The sequence below is a fragment of the Maniola jurtina genome, chromosome 13, assembly GCF_905333055.1.
Source record: "Maniola jurtina chromosome 13, ilManJurt1.1, whole genome shotgun sequence".
Taxonomy (NCBI): Eukaryota; Metazoa; Arthropoda; class Insecta; order Lepidoptera; family Nymphalidae; genus Maniola; species Maniola jurtina.
The window spans coordinates 10,498,270-10,514,757 of NC_060041.1; the positions used below are offsets into that span (position 1 = coordinate 10,498,270).

The 16,488-nt window shown below is 34.0% G+C and overlaps 1 protein-coding gene across 3 annotated transcripts in view; it reads left to right on the plus strand.

Moving 5' to 3' along the window:
• Positions 1-16,488, plus strand: part of LOC123870747 (scavenger receptor class B member 1) — a 117,154-nt gene that overhangs the window by 48,305 nt on the left and 52,361 nt on the right. Inside the window, exon 1 of one of the 3 annotated variants that reach the window (XM_045914151.1) lies at positions 7,613-7,618. The exons of 1 other annotated variant lie outside the window; for it this stretch is intronic. Coding sequence is in view for 1 of the 2 variants with exons in the window: in XM_045914149.1 (XP_045770105.1) it covers positions 11,639-11,693 (55 nt within the window). In the remaining variant the exon portion in view is untranslated. Of the gene's footprint in view, positions 1-7,612; positions 7,619-11,542; positions 11,694-16,488 lie in introns of those variants that run through there. One more of the 3 variants, XM_045914149.1, reaches the window with a different exon arrangement.

Sequence of the window (16,488 nt, forward strand, 5' to 3'; positions counted from 1 at the left end):
GAATTGATATCTATATATTATATATATAAGAAAAACTGACTGACTGATCTATCAACGCACAGCTAAAGAGGGGTCTCTCCGTCACTCGCTCCATACAAACGTAGTTCGTCTCTGATTGGAATACTAACCAATCATACTCAATGGAATTTTGTAGAAACGTACCGGGAACTAATCTATGCCTGTGGTTTTCCAGATTTCCGTTAAAAAATTCGGTTTCAAAGTTACGCGGTCTTAAAAATTCACATACAAATTTTTGAGCCCCTGTAAATTTAAAACTACATATTTTTAGAAAAATCTAAAACACCACAGGCACAGATATTAGTTTCTAGAATATGTCTGTAAAATTTCATGGACTTTGGTTGCTTAATATTCAAATGAAAGTAGGGCTACGATTGTACGGAGTAAGTGACGGAGAGAACCCTGAACTACTGGACTGATTGGGCTGAAAGGCATGCAGATAGTATTAAGACGTAGACATCCGCTAAGAAAGGGTTTATGAAAATTCAATCTCTAAGGTGTAAAACAAAGGTTTGTAGTCCACGCGGACGAAGTCGTGGGCATAGGCTAGTCTTATATAGAACTAAATTAATCAATGATGAAATACAAAAGGTTACGATTATACCCGATGGGCTTTGTCATATTGTACATATCTAGTATCCACCTATTCTTGGCAGTTAGCGCAAAGTTTAGGTATACGGGAAAAGAGGTAAATAAGTTGTGATTAAGCATGGCCAGTAGTTTTTATTTTTATTTTATTTTATTTATTTGGATTAATAAACAGTAGCACGCAATGCTTAAAATAATATGGGTACTTAGTAGAATAATACAGTAAACTTGTGCTACCCACTACGTCAACCATGTATTACTTATTAGTACTTAAATTAAATTAAATTACAAAGTTACATGCATAAAATTTTAGTAGCTATAGTTATGAAAAAATGTTAGTTCATTTACCGTCTATATTCTAATTTTTACAGGTTTAGATTTAATGGTATGTTATTTTTTAAGATATTCTAGTCTTGGTCAGAATTATTTATATGATAATAATTTATATAGATTTATATAATACAGGCAAATTAGGAGACATGTAGGTATGCAGCTGTGGTACGCAGATACCTATTAAACATATCCTATGTAATAAACAAAGAATAATTATTATGGTTAAAAAGAGTCGCGTGACTATAAAAATTTTAAATGACTTTATGACTCCTAAAGACGCAGAATGACATACGTACCTACTTCAATTAGCACCTTTTGACTTGTGACATTGATAATGCTCTAACCAAACATTACAAACAAAGCGAAAAAACCATACTAATATTATAAATGAATAGGTAACGACTTTAACTGAAAAGTATTAAATAATTTTTAATTTACGTACTTAAAACCAATTTAGGTACACAGGTACCTACCTAAATTGGTAAACCGAAGTATGGTTGGTTCTCTTTGGCCCCTTTTTTGGCTTGGAGCCGACTTCAAAAACTACGAGTACTTACAATGTTCCGACACTGCAGAGACCAATCCTTACAATATAATGGCTTAATTTTTTATTCTATGGTTTATAGTAAAATTGGCTTGAAGTACACAAAGGTTTTGAGATAATCGCGGCCTTCATACTGTACGGGTTGAATACATAACCTCCTTTTTAAAGTCATTTAAAAATGGTTGTTCGTGCAGGTTTACCACAATACGTTGTAACTCTTGCTTGTAACTCTTGCACATGTATGAAACCCTCTTTAAATACCTAGTAGTAACTTAAATGAACTCAGATTAATCTCAGTCAAGATAAGTAACGACTACCATAATCGCGGAAGTACCTACTAGGTAACCTAATAAAAAGGTGTGATTTTTTTTATATTGTGTGCGTGACAGCTAGATATTCTACGCGCTAGTGGTTTTCGAAGTGCGTGTGAAATATTCTTGCGTGAAACGAAACGGCAAACGTTTACGTTGATTCCTAATTAACGGAAGAAGCGTTATCTTAGAATGCGACTAGAAGAAAATCTTACCTAATTAAGTAAAAGAAAATTAAGTAATTAAGTCCATACTAATGTTATAAATGTGAAAGTGAGTCTGTCTGTAATCTTTGTACGGCCCATCCGTTAAACCATCATCATCATCATCATCAACAACCGAAACACGTCCACTGCTGGACGAAGGTCTCCTGTAGAGACTTCCATATACTACTTATTTGCGCCGCCTGAACCCCAGAGGATCCTTGCGACTCCTTTTTAACCCCCGACCTAAAAAGAGGGGTGTTATAAGTGTACCGACGTGTGTATCTGTGTATCTGTCTGTGGCATCGTAGCTCCTAAACTAATGAACCTATTTTAATTTAGTTTTTTTTTGTTTGAAAGGTGGCTTGATCGAAGGTGTTCTTAGCTATAATCCAAGAAAATCGGTACAGCCGTTTGAAAAGTATCAGCTCTTTTCTAGTTACTGTAACCTTCACTTGTCGGGGGTGTTATAAATTTGTAATTTACACTTGTATAATAAATAACTGAACTCATTGGGACTGACTTGGATTAAAAGTTTTGGTACACATGCCTATTCTAGCAAATAAAATTACATATCTTTATTTTTATAAACCAACTAGCTTTTCCCCGCGACTTTGTCCTCGTAATATACTAATTAGACTAGTACCTAATTAACCTATAATACTTGGGAATAATGTAGTAAAAATTCAGTGAAATAATTTTTAGAATCGGATCATTAGTTCCGAAGATTACCGCCTACATCCAAACTTATACATTATTATTTTGTCCTTATAATGTATCTACTAGCGATCCGCCCCGGCTTCACACGGGTAGCAATTAACTATTCCACTATACATTGTCAGCGCACGCCACTTCTTAATTGAGACGATTTTTTTCCGATTTAATTCACGTTATTACAATTTTCGTAAGGGCATCTAATGTTTTTAAAATAAAATATAGCCTATGTCACTAAGGAATAATGTAGCTTCAAACTAGTGAAATAATTTTCAAAATCGGTTCAGTAGTTCCAGAAATCACAAACTTTACCTCTTTATAATAATTTTTTATAGTGTAGATCAAGGCTGTAAGAGGATGCGATCATGTTATTATTTCGATAAATATCTATATAAAGAATATTAATATAAAGATAAAAATAAAACCTTGTTGCCAAGACTCGTTAACCTCAGCTCCGAAGTCCAAGTTCAAGTCCAAAGGTATGTGCAGAGAATATTTTTTTAAACACGATTTCATCGTACAAGGAATGAAATAAAGAAAGAAACTAAGCGAAACAGTATTAAAGACATTGAGGTTACAGCTACCTACATCAAAGTCATCGATAAAAACCGGTCAAGTGCGAGTAGGACTTGTAAACGAAGGGTTCCGTACCATCGTACAAGAAACCACAAATTCACGGTTTTCGGTTTTTCTGCTTAGGCTATAATATAAGACATTGCTACCTGCCAAATTACATGATACTAGGTCAACGGGAAGTACCTACCCTAGAGGTTTTGATTCCCTTGACGGGTCTCGACAGACACGACAGACAGACATAGAAGAAGAATGAGGGTTCATTTTTTCCTTTTTAGATACGAAACCCCAAAAATGGCATTCAAACAAATCCAAAACAATTAGACATCCTTCCATGAACGTAGGCACACATCAGGCTTACCGGGAAGAGTTATTTTAAGAAGGTAAATAAATTACATTATTATTTTTAATATCCATACAATGATCACTGATCGTCATTCATCATGTAGGTAGGTACATGTTTTCATTTTTAAACCAATCCCTTCAATTTAATGTTGTTGCCAAGTCATTTTCGTTCGAGGTTTCGTTTTATTGTTTTTCTTACAAATGTACTGAAAAATGTATGATACAAGCTGCTATAGAGATTTTGTTTAAAAGCAGGATAGTAAGAGATTAATGCTAACTTATTTAGAATTTAAATAATATGTAATAACTAAATAATAATTAAATAAGTAATTTAAATAATAGTAAGTAACTACTTACTGTAAAGAACGAGAAATTGAAACATTTTTATAGTTCGACTTTCTATATAACTTAGATTAGGTGACCACCAGAGACTAGCAGAGGTTACCTCGTGCGTGATACGCATACGATTAATTACTTAGTAATAAACTGTTGCCTTGTCTAGTGATACGTCACCTTGGGCTTAGCGGTACCATTTAATTTGCAAAGCGAAAATCCTGGTAGTAATAATAACGTTTTTTATATAAATCAGCTTCATCCGCATATTAAAAAGCCCATTGGAATTTCTCAAAACCCTTTTTTAGTGCGACGTATAGACAGAACCTACATGCAAAATCTTCAAGTCTCTAGAGTCTAGACAGTAGATAGACCAAGCGGTTTGAACTGTAGTTAGGTACTAGGTAGGCATGTTGATATATAATAAGGTCAGTAATTCAGTTTATAAACTGCCAGATAATATACTAAACTGCCAGATAATATAATTTATAACAGCCATAAAGGTAGTATCGCTCTCTGGAGCCACAATAGTTATAGCACAAGTGTAAATTAAAAATTTATAACACCCCCGACGATCCACGGTATCTGAGTTTTCCAAAACATCATTTTCAAATAAATAATTATGTATTTAGGCAACGTCCATCTTGACAGCTTGACATTTGTCTATTGACATAATATTATGAACCTAACGGTTAGCTAACCTTCTTTACTACAAGAAAACTAGAAAAGAGCTGATAACTCTTAAACGGCTGAACCAATTTTTTTAGATTATAGCTAAGAACACTCTCGATCAAGCCACCTTTCAAACAAAAAAAACTAAATTAAAATCGGTTCATTCGTTTAGGCGCTACGATGCCACAGACAGATACACAGATACACAGATACACAGATACACAGACACACAGATACACAGACACACAGATACACAGATACACACGTCAAACTTATAACACCCCTCTTTTTGGGTCGGGGGTTAAAAATAGCACAAAGAGCTCTTGGCATCCCGCGGCTTTTTTAACTTGCCAAATATTTTGATATTACACTTCTACGCTTTCTTTCTTCTTTGCCCTTTCTTCCAGTTTTTCCTATACTGATCTACGATTTTTTTTAAATGCCGCATGACATAGAGTAGGTAGGTAGGATATGAAACCTGCAGTCTTCAACCCAAATGACGTCTAGCGCCGCCACTGGTCGAGTGTGCCCTTTTAGGCTGCTTATTATTCTGAGTTGTATCTTTTATTGGCAAGCTAATCCAACCATCGTAAATCACTCGATGCCGAAGAATATAAATTGAAAAAAAAAAAAAACTAAGTGGCAATAACCGTCTGGCGTTTAAGTCTAAATCATTGGAGTCCCATCTTGGGATTTAATTTCCATTTAGAATATAGTACGTGATGTTGCAAACGTGCCTTAGGTACAATACGTCGTGAGTGAGTATTACAGAGGTCAATCCAGACGTGACGAATATAAGAATAGAATCTTACTTCTACTCGTATTATAAACTAGCTGATACCCGCGACTTCGTTCGCGTGGATGTAGGTTTTTTAAAATTCCCGTGGGAACTTTTTGATTTTCCGGGATGAAAAGTAGCCTATGTGCTAATCCAGGGCATAATCTATCTCCATTCTAAATTTCAGCCCAATCCGTCCAGTAGTTTTTGCGTGAAGGAGTAACAAACATACACACACACACACACACACATACAAACTTTCTCCTTTATAATATTAAGTGAGATGCGAAAGTGTGTTTATACTTATTTATTATTCAACTAGCATATGCCTATAAAAAGTAAGTAGCCTAGGTGTGCGTTAATTCAGTGTATATTTCCAGCCATGGGACTTCGTCTGTGTTGGTGTTAGCTGGCGGGCGTGCTTTGCCTTTTTGGAGTGTTTTTTTTTTTGTTAAAACTGACTGGAAAGCGCTCTAAGGGGGTGCCGTGCGTGTGTCGGCGAGCGCCAGCACAGACGGGGTCCATACTCCATACTTGTATAGTATACTAACTTGTTACAAATAACTACAAACTTGACATTGGCTAATCTTTGGAAAGCCAGACGAGAGAAAAACAAAATTTCCAGCCATTTCCAGGCAAAGAAAGAAAGAAAAATTTCGGTTTAGTCAATGTGGCCTGAAGGAGTTAACAAACACCCAAACTTTTAAACTTATTATTTAAGTAAGATTTTTTTAATGATTTGCAATTTGAATAAATGCTGTTATTAAAGTCAAATAACTACCTGTTTTGCGTGCTCAAGTATCATCATGATTTACCTACCTTGACTTTAAGTGATACCTAATACAAAAGAATTACATTTTTAGTCATTTTCCATGTGTTTACGTAAATTGAGTAGGAAAAAATGCCTAAAGCTATAATAATACAGCTTAAAGCTTAATGTACTCAATTGCTTTTTTTAATAGACGTACCTATTAATCAAATATCACTTCCTTCAACGGTGAAGAAAAAACCGAGAGGCCTGATATCTGAAACCTGAAACCTGCATGCCTGATATCCATACTTCTTTCTGTACTTAATATACTTAATTTTACTTAATACTTAAAAATATTATAAATGCGACAGTGTGTCTGTCTGTCTGTCTGCTACCTTTTCGAGGCCCAACACTTTAACCGATTTTGATGAAAGGTCCCGAGTTAGCTTACATCCCGGGGACGGACGTAGGCTACTCTTTATCCCGGAAAATTAAAGAGTTCCAACGGGATACTCAAAGACCCATAAAAACCTATATCCACGCGGACGATGTTGCGGGTATCATCTAGTTTCTCCATTAATAGATAATGTTCTCAGCGGTGTGTACCTACTAAAGTATGCCTATAATAATATGTAAGTATAGTTTTGTATGCTTTTCTTGCTTCTTTAGTAGTGAGAGGGTAGGCGATGTACATATCGCATCCTGCATGTATCACACAGATTTATCTGTTTTGACGGATTATATCGAATTAAGCTTGTGATACCTTGAAGATTAATGTCACTCAAAAAACACTAAACACTGGTATTTGTAAAACCAGCAAGTCAAATTACTTGCACCATTAAACAATTTTTACACCATTTTTTTCAAAACCTTTAAAATTGAAACAATGAATTTCCTTGAACTATGGATTAAATTATAGTGATGAAATAGATTTTATTAAACCATTAGCCACTAATGAGTTATCAATGCCGACGGTTCAACCGGAACGCTTTTCAAGGGTAACGGGTCCGATTTCCTACAGGGGTTATTAATGTATAAGAAACCCAAGATAAATGTTTATAGCACCCTAAAAATGTAGATTTATAATTTAAATTTTATTTATCTCAATTTCCTAGAATTGATGAATTTAAAACTAAACTAATGCATAAATTAACATAAAATCTCTTAATTTATACAGTTTTATTTTAAACGACAATAATCATCATATGTATAAAAGGAAAAGCTGACTGACTGACCGATCGATCAACGCACAGCTCAAACTACTGGACGGGCTGCTAAGAAAGTATTTTTTGAAAATTCATGCCGTAAGTGGTAAAATAGGAGTTTATTTGTGTAGTCCACGAGGACTTAGTCCCAGGCATATACCTAGTTCCTACTAAATTCATGAATTCGATAAAGCCTCCGGCCCTGCTGCATGGACATTATTAGGTACGCCTGTAATATCAGGATTGAGAAGTTAGGGTCTGAAGTTTGCATAATCTTGTATTGTTATGGGAACGAAATAGGTTATATAAAAAGGATTACAGTAGAAGTAATTTTAAAATTCTTAGCAAGATTTAAAATTAAATAGTTACTGCTACCTACCTACTAAAGTGAAGCGAAATAAAACTGTTTGATAACAAGTGTAAATTAAAAATTTATAACACCCCGACAAGCGAAGGTGACAGTAACTAGAAAAGAGCTGCAAACTTTCAAACGGCTGAACCGATTTTCTTGGATTATAGCTAAGAACACTCTCGATCAAGTCACCTTTCAAACAAAAAAAAACTAAATTAAAATCGGTTCATTAGTTTACGAGCTACAATGCCACAGACAGATACACAGTCAAACTTATAGCACCCCTCTTTTTGGGTCGGGGGTTAAAAATACGCGTAGATAAGCAGGTATCTATACGTATTTTATCTTTTTCCCCCTAAATTGATTTGATACCTGTACCTACTGCCTATATTAAAGAGGGAGGTAATAAAATCGCCCGCCATTTTTTGCAGAGTTTATGTAAAGGCAAATGCGTCATATTTAAATTATGACACAAATAAAAACGTGTTTATTGTGATAGATTAAATTCTACGAATACGCTAGTAGATTAATAGATTCATCGGAAATTTGTATACTTAAAATATTTATAACTACGCAAGCAAGCAATAAGAAAGATGGAGATTCCAGTAACTCAGTGCAATATTGTTAGCAGCAAGTTACACGGGCTCTCATGTAATTAAACTTTATTAATTTAATATTGACTCTACTGCAATTGCCTAAAGTGCACTTTTGTTTACTCTCGGCCTCCCCATAACTTTTTATTGCAAAAGATAACATAAATGCATACCTTGATTAATTATAGGTTTTGTTGGCGCGTATTGCAAGCTTGAACTGGGCATTATAATAGATAAATAAATAAAAAAATTGTCCATGAAATGATAATTACTCTTAGTTAAAGAGTAAGAAAGAAACGTTTTAGAAGTAACAGTAACAAGTATCGAACCGCGAAATTTAAAAATTTGGTTTTTCGCAATTTGTAAACTAATACGACAAAGTAGGCTTATGGTATTTTAATTACGCCAATGGCAGGTATCATCTTCACAGGATTACATAAAAATCTTTACTTGAAAGTGTTCAGTTTAAGAAATTATTTAAAATAATGAGTTTTACATGAGTTTACCTTTCAAGTAAAGATTTTTATATAAACCTGTGAGTATGATACTGTCATTGGCGCAATTAAAATGCCATAAGCCTACTTTGTCGTATTAGTTTACAAATTGCGAAAAACCAAATTAAATTTGAATTTCGCGGGCAGGCCAGTGTCATGCACCTTAAAACGAGTCATACGAGTTAGGAAGGTAAATATTTAGGTTAGTCAATCCTGAAAATATTTATAGTAAAATCTTTATATCGACTAAATACCTACGTGAGTATAGCCGTAACACCCTATACTTAAAAATTCATTTACTCCTTATAATATGTTTCCATGGTTTATCTATTCTTAATATTCTAACCTAGATATGACGCGGAATGTAAATAGCTATCTTATTAAATTAATCTAATATTGACTCTATTTTACAACTACGCAAAGTTCATTTCTGTTTACACTCGTAATGTTCGTAGAGGCCCGTTACTTAACGAAATTAGGGTTTCCATAATCTTAATTATATAAAAAGACTTTTCCGGACTGACTGACGATCAATCAACGCGCAGCCTAAAGCGCTAAACTTAGAAACTTGAAAATATACTGACAGCAGGTCATAACGTACCTAGGCGCTAAAGGTTTTTTGGAAATTGAGATACAACATTTAATAAATAGATCATATTAAGTTAAACAAAGCCCAGGGAGAACCAATCATCCCTCATATGCTGTCAATTGAACTACAGTGGAATGCAAGCGCTGAAAATATGATACGTGCTATAATGAAAAAAGAATTAAAGACGAATGGGATAGACACAAAAAACATAGCGCCCTAAGACAGCCATCTTTCAGATGAAATGCAAAGGTGTTACCTGAAAGATTTTTTTTCCTATTATGAGTGCCAATAAGCTACTCAATTTTACTACGATCTAGCCTCATTTATGACTAATTAATAGTTTAACTTTAACCTAAGCTTGTAAATAATTATATTATATACTAAGAAATTGTACTGAAAGATTGAGCAGGTTTTTAGTCTGTAGGTACTTCATTAGGCAACACTCCCAATGGAGTCAGGCATGCCTGGGACATCCATAGGGATTTTCCTTCTCCCCAAACGAAAAAAAATTAAATCAAGGTTAAGGGTTCAAGTTCAAACTTCTTTGTTGTCACTTATGGTGTGTTTGTAGTTCAACAACCAACAACCATAATAAAACTTGTATTGTTGTAAAGCAATCTGGCGTGACGATCGACTAATCGGAGCACACCTCCAGCGGCAGCGTGCCAGAACGCCACGGCATACACTTGTGCACGTTTGTATTTATAAAACTAGCTGTGCCCGCGACTTCGTTCGCGTGTAATAGTGACTTTTCGGGCAGCATGTACGTTAAAAATGTTCGCCGTGATTCTTTAAATTGACATAACTTTTTTATTTATGAACCGATTGACATGAAATAAACACTAAATGTTAAGTGAAGCTTACTACAATATATTAGTGAAAACCGTATCTAAATCGAATAAGCCGTTTCTGATATTAGCAAGCACAAACACACAGACAAACAGACAAACAGACAAAAAAATAATAATTACAATTTCGGGTTCGGCATCGATATAATAACAACCCCTGCTACTTTTTTTTTATATATTTCCATTGTACAGACACCACTTTTCTACAATTTTATTATATTATGTATAGATGTATGACTCCTATCGCATTTTTGCGTCACAATACACCACAACTAAGTGTTTATTTACACAAGGACGTTCGACGAATCATTTTCCACGACTTTTTTTTTTGACGGCGGTATTTTTTTTTAATGATTATTACACCAACAACTTCCATACAAATAAGACAAAAAAAATTACAAAATAACTTCAGTATGGTTGTCAATTACAGGTGTATACTTTATAATAAAACTAATCTAACACTAACCTAAAGTACAAATTCTTAATATATGTAATTGTATATATTTTTCAAACATGGAATGGAAAGTACATTTACAGTTAAAAGAAAAAAAAAAGAAAAAAAAAACCAATGATTGAATGATAATGACAGATGACCAATGATGTAATGATTTTAAAATGCCCGTGTTCACGTGTGAACGTGAAAAATGACGGACACGTCTTAAATCGGTCAAGTGCGAGTCAAAAATAAATAACATAACAATATAAAAAATAACACTTTTTAGTTAATTTAAGTTTAGTTAAATTAAATGGGCATGTCCAAAAAGTGGCTCCATCCCTTTCAACACGGGATGGCTTTATTCTCTACGACTTGAGAACCATTCTTTTAAATTAAGATTTTCTGTTTGGAAGATTTTTACACCTGTGATGACCTTTCTAAGCTGGTTTCCATTATTTATCGGTCATAAAATAATACCTAAGTACAACTTTTCATTGAAAGTTCTTCCAAAGGGTTCGCGTTTTGTCTTCATCATTCATTAGCTCTACAATTGAATTTTCAGTGCAGTAATATCTAAAAAGTGCGTGGAATTCGCGAAGTCATCATTGTTCTTAAATCTATTACAAAATAGCAAAGTTCAGTTACATTATTCATAATCTTATATAACTTTTGTTCAAAATATAATTACTCCACTAGAGTTTAAAACGGAGAAATGGATGATCACGGATCAACCAATCCACGCGCGATGCTTACAAATTTCACCGCTAGTCACGTCCATTCAGAATTCGGACGTCTGGAAACCCTAAACATTTCACGAAAAAAAAACGAATTGACAAGTAAAACCTACTTGCACCACAGTAACTGGTCAGTTACTCTCGCGCCGGCGTCGTAAAATGGCGTTCTAAATGTTCCAATTTCGACCGTAACCGTTGCAACATTCTAATTTCGAATTTCAAACATGGCGTTCAGGTTTTCGCGCATTTTCGAATACTTAAAGGATAACAGAGGAATAAGTGAGTGATGTGTTTTTTAAATTGCAAGTAGGATGCGTGGTTCCTAATTTGTAATTCAGCCTTCAGATAGTTTAAATTGAACCTAATAGAAACTTTGTTTTTGTTAGTTACCCAACAGTGAAATATTGGTTGGTAAGACTCAACTTGAAAGTAAAACGTTGTTTTTGAGACTTGAGTCTCTGCCTTCTGGTGTGTGACTACTGACTACATTTCCGTATAAAGCATATGGAGTTAAATTCGATTCGAATACAAAACGTTTCAAGCTGTTCTTTATCTTAATACTGACCTACTTTTAGTGCTATAAAAAACCGTACAGGTAGATATAAATTGCTATACAATTCACGTACCTACCTATCTCTAATTATGGAGGTAAACTTTTTCTCGCGTGCATATTATGAGAACACGTTTCAAAAATTATTACGCGTATAAAACATGATATTTTATTGTTATGACGACGTCGCCATGACTAATGCTCAGTAAACGTCGTAACTTCTAAGGGATTTATGTGACTTCAGCCAACTTGATGGATACTTATTTTTAATTCACTTCATACCTAAGTATCTAGTGTTTGCTTAGGTATAGAAATAAGGCACCTATTTCGCTTTTGAGTCAAAACACCAATCATCACCAGATGCTTATGTAACAGCTACGTTAAATATAAGTAATAATCTATGAAATAAAATATCAAGAGTTTAACATACTTACAGCGTTCTTTTTTAATGTGAGCTCATTAGTACAAGATGACATCTTCAAATTCTGTAGATACGTTTTAACTATTATTTAACCTACCTAAAGTTTCCGTAAGAACAGATGCATTTTTATCGAATTAGGCCTACTTGCACCAAACTCGTTAATCTGATTTAGTTCAATTTTGTAATGCTGACACTTTTTTACAAGTTTATTCCAGGGTTGATAAAAAAATGACAGAAACTGATAAGGAAAGTGATAGAAAATTTAACATAAACACGTAATTTAAAAAGTTGATCCAAGATTACGTACCTATTACATTAATTATCCGTGCCCTAATAATATCAAATAAGTAGGTATCCAGGCATATCGACCTTAGAAACTTTTAAAAATAAGTAAATATGTTTGTAGGCAGTAACAAATGCCCAAAAAAAGTAACTTGAACACTAAAAGCCTTTCTAAATAAAAATTTACATATGTAATTAAGTTTAACGCCGTCTGCATTGTGTTGGCCAACCACGCAGCCTTCAAAATGTTGAAATTCATGGAAACGGACGCAACCAGCGCGTTTGGAAAACGTGATTCTACGCGAAAAGTAAATGTTTACATTGAATATTTATAAATATGCGGTCTGATTGCTATCATTGAAACACTGTGGTTCAGATGACATTCTTACTCAGCTAAAGAATGCAGTCGTTGAAAATAGAGCTATATGAGTTTTTATTTCCGGGATTGGAAATAATGACGTTATTTAGTTTCATAACCTTAATTTTCAAGTAACATTACTTTTTTAAAAATCGTATACATATCGAATGACACCGAGATTAAAATATTAAGTAATTTGCGTCTCATGCCTTTGAATTTCTCGCCTTGCTTGGATTCTATTCTATACTCGCTTCACTCGTGATTTAATCTTAGAATCCTTCGCTTCTTCTTGGGTATTCACAAGCACTCACACCAATAACAACTAAGTATGCAGCATTGCATAGCTAATAACTGTTTTGCCTTATAAGACGCAATGTCAAAGTCGTAACCATTATATTATTTGGATAAAAATTCCCATAAGTACTTGTTGAAAGTATAATACTCATTCATAATTCAAAAAAATTCGCATTTTCCTACGTTCAACTAAGTAAATAATTGTTGTTTACTTAAGAATAATTCTCTTGTCTTGCATATATTATATTTTATAATCTAAAGGCATGCTCTAAATAACTCAGTTACTAACAGTTACAGTTTAGATTCCGAAACTATAATATCACAGTTTTTATATCAATTAAGAAACGTTTGTTTGTCTACACAGTCGTTCGAGATCGCCGTTATTTTACCACGCCTTTCTAAATTCCTTGCAGTTGAGATAATAATTTACTGGATGCTGTCCAATGTGGAAATTCCTCTCAGATTAATTGTCATCAATATTTACGAGTTAGTCCCAATAATTGATTTGATGATTACCATGATCGTGTTATTTAGGTAATATTCTCATCGTCTTTTCTACGGACAGACGGCCAATGTTGATCATAATATTCTCTAATCATAATATATCTCTTCAAATCAAATCAAATTATTTTGTTTGCTTAAATGCAGGTTAAAAGCAAATAAAATAATTTGATTTGATTTGATTTGCATTGAAATCGGCCCAGTAGTTTTTTAGGAAAATGGTAATAGAATACACACGCAACCTCTAAGGCCTCATTCGCACGAGAGCTTTTTTAACGTCCGTTAAAAAGCGTTCAAATAGAAGAAATGCATTCCCAAGTATCTGTTCACACGTCAAAACTTTTTTAACGCGCACTTTGTATTTTCAGCGCAACACCGGGTTTTAACGCAACGCTTTTTTAACGCTCGTGCGAATTAGGGCTAACGCTCAAAGCGTATATTATACCGTCTCCGTTCCGTCGTGGGTAGAGATTAAAATTAGGTACATATTATTACAAAATAAGATTACAGAAAACGCTTTCACTCGATGTGTGTTAGAAATAGAAATAGTATACCCACTTAACTAATTAAAGTTAACAAATTACACATAATTATGCGGATTAACTATAGAAATTCTTTAGACGCATTTACTTAAGTAATATAAGCGATTATGACTAGTTAAGTAGTTAATGAAAAAATTTCATTTAATTTTATGAACATAAAACAGACTTAAACGTTATGCTTATTACGTGCCACTGACTTGTTTGATATTGAAGACCTTCGTGACGCAGTGGTGTGAGCTGTGGTCTAAGTGTCAGGTCTCGGGATCGATTCTCCCCAGAGGCAATTTGGGATTTTTTTTTCACAGATACACACGTCTAATTCATAACACCCCTCTTTTTGGGTCTGTGGTTAATAAATAAAAGGTGAGTGAGTACAGTGACTGACATTAAAATCATACTGTGAACTTTTGTAATCATTTCTCGACGATGAACTATCAAAGCATCACCGTAACTACTTATTGCATTATCAAAGCCGTGGTAACGTTACATTACACCGGCAACTAAATAAACAGTCACGGATAACGAAAAAACCTTAGCAGTTTTACGTAACCGCCGTTTTGTGTAATTTTGTAGGCGAGTTTTTATTACTGTTTACTGAAACTGAAAAGTAGTAGCAGAACAGTATCGCTACGATATTAAATGTTAACAGGGCTCTCTCCGTCACTTACTCCATACAATAGTAGTCCCAATATCATTTGAATATTAAGCAACCAAAGTCCATGAAATTTTGCAGACATATTCTAGAAACTAATATCTGTGCCTGTGGTGTTTTAGATTTTTCTAAAAATTTGTACTTAGTTTTATAATTACAGGGGCTTGAAGATTTGTATATGTGAATTTTTAAGACCGCGTAACTTTGAAATAGAATATTTTAACGGAAATCTGGAAAACCACAGGCATAGTTCCCGGAACGTTTCTACAAAATTCCAATGAGTATGATTGGTTAGTATTCCAACGAGAGACGATCTACGTTTATATGGAGCGAATGACGGAGAGACTCTCTTAAGGTCTGATATAAGTTTCTCATCTTTCTCGGAGTCGTTTTCCTCATTGCGGAAGGTTGTGACCCCTTTCCATTAATGGTTTATTGTTGAGAATTTTCTTGGAATAATAATACAGTGGGTTTTGAAATCCTTCCGCATTAACTCGAGTAAGTGAACGAGATTTCGGTGTTTTCGACTCTAAGGTTTTAGTTATTTTCAGATATTAGTTGTAATAACTGGGACCTAATTAATCCTCTTCGAAGCATAGAGGAAACGAGAATACCAAATTGGATCTCCAAAGTCGGTCAGCCATCTAATTACTAGCTTGGATCAACGTTTCTTAGCAATCGCAATTGATTGATATGCATTTTCACAACTAGGCCTCATTTCACACAGATTATTATCATACTTAACGTCCTTAATCTTACTCTTATACCCATATTTATATACTACTCATAGGTAATTACATAACGCCTCAATTTTAACAATACAAAATGGTTTTTAGACTTCGAAAAATTTGGTAAGGTATCTATAATGGATGTCCTGACCATAACATTCCTAATAAATTAAATTGATAGTTATATTGTTAAACTATGTTACGTCTAGTAACTATATTATATCTATCATTAATAGAACTATCACAGATACTTACTCCTAAAAAATTTTTGGCTAACTCATTGACTGACTTAATATACTTATCACAGTTACTGCTAATTTTACTACATTAGTTACCTACTCCTCTGTGAACTATTAGTGAAAACTATCTATTAATTGACTAGTGTTAGTTAAAAATGTAAGACTAGTAGGTAATTGCTAATTAATAGTTAGTAGTAGTAATTAATATCAATAGTAGTAGCCTTATACTTAGCAAGGCACAATGCACTCCGAATCCAATATAATAATGCGTTCAGGATTTTGTTGCGGCAACCTCGGTTTAGTAGGTTCACTAGGCTTTGACGCCAACTGGCGAAGGTTCCCTTTATAACGTAGGCACTCACTAAGACAGGATTTTGAAAACTCCACCCCTGAGTGGGTTCAATAAGCAATGAAAGCTTGTTATTTTTAAATTAAATATCCATGAATTGGTATTTGAGCTTTAGGTTAAAAATTAAGAAATACATGCTTCAGGATAAAGGGAAATTC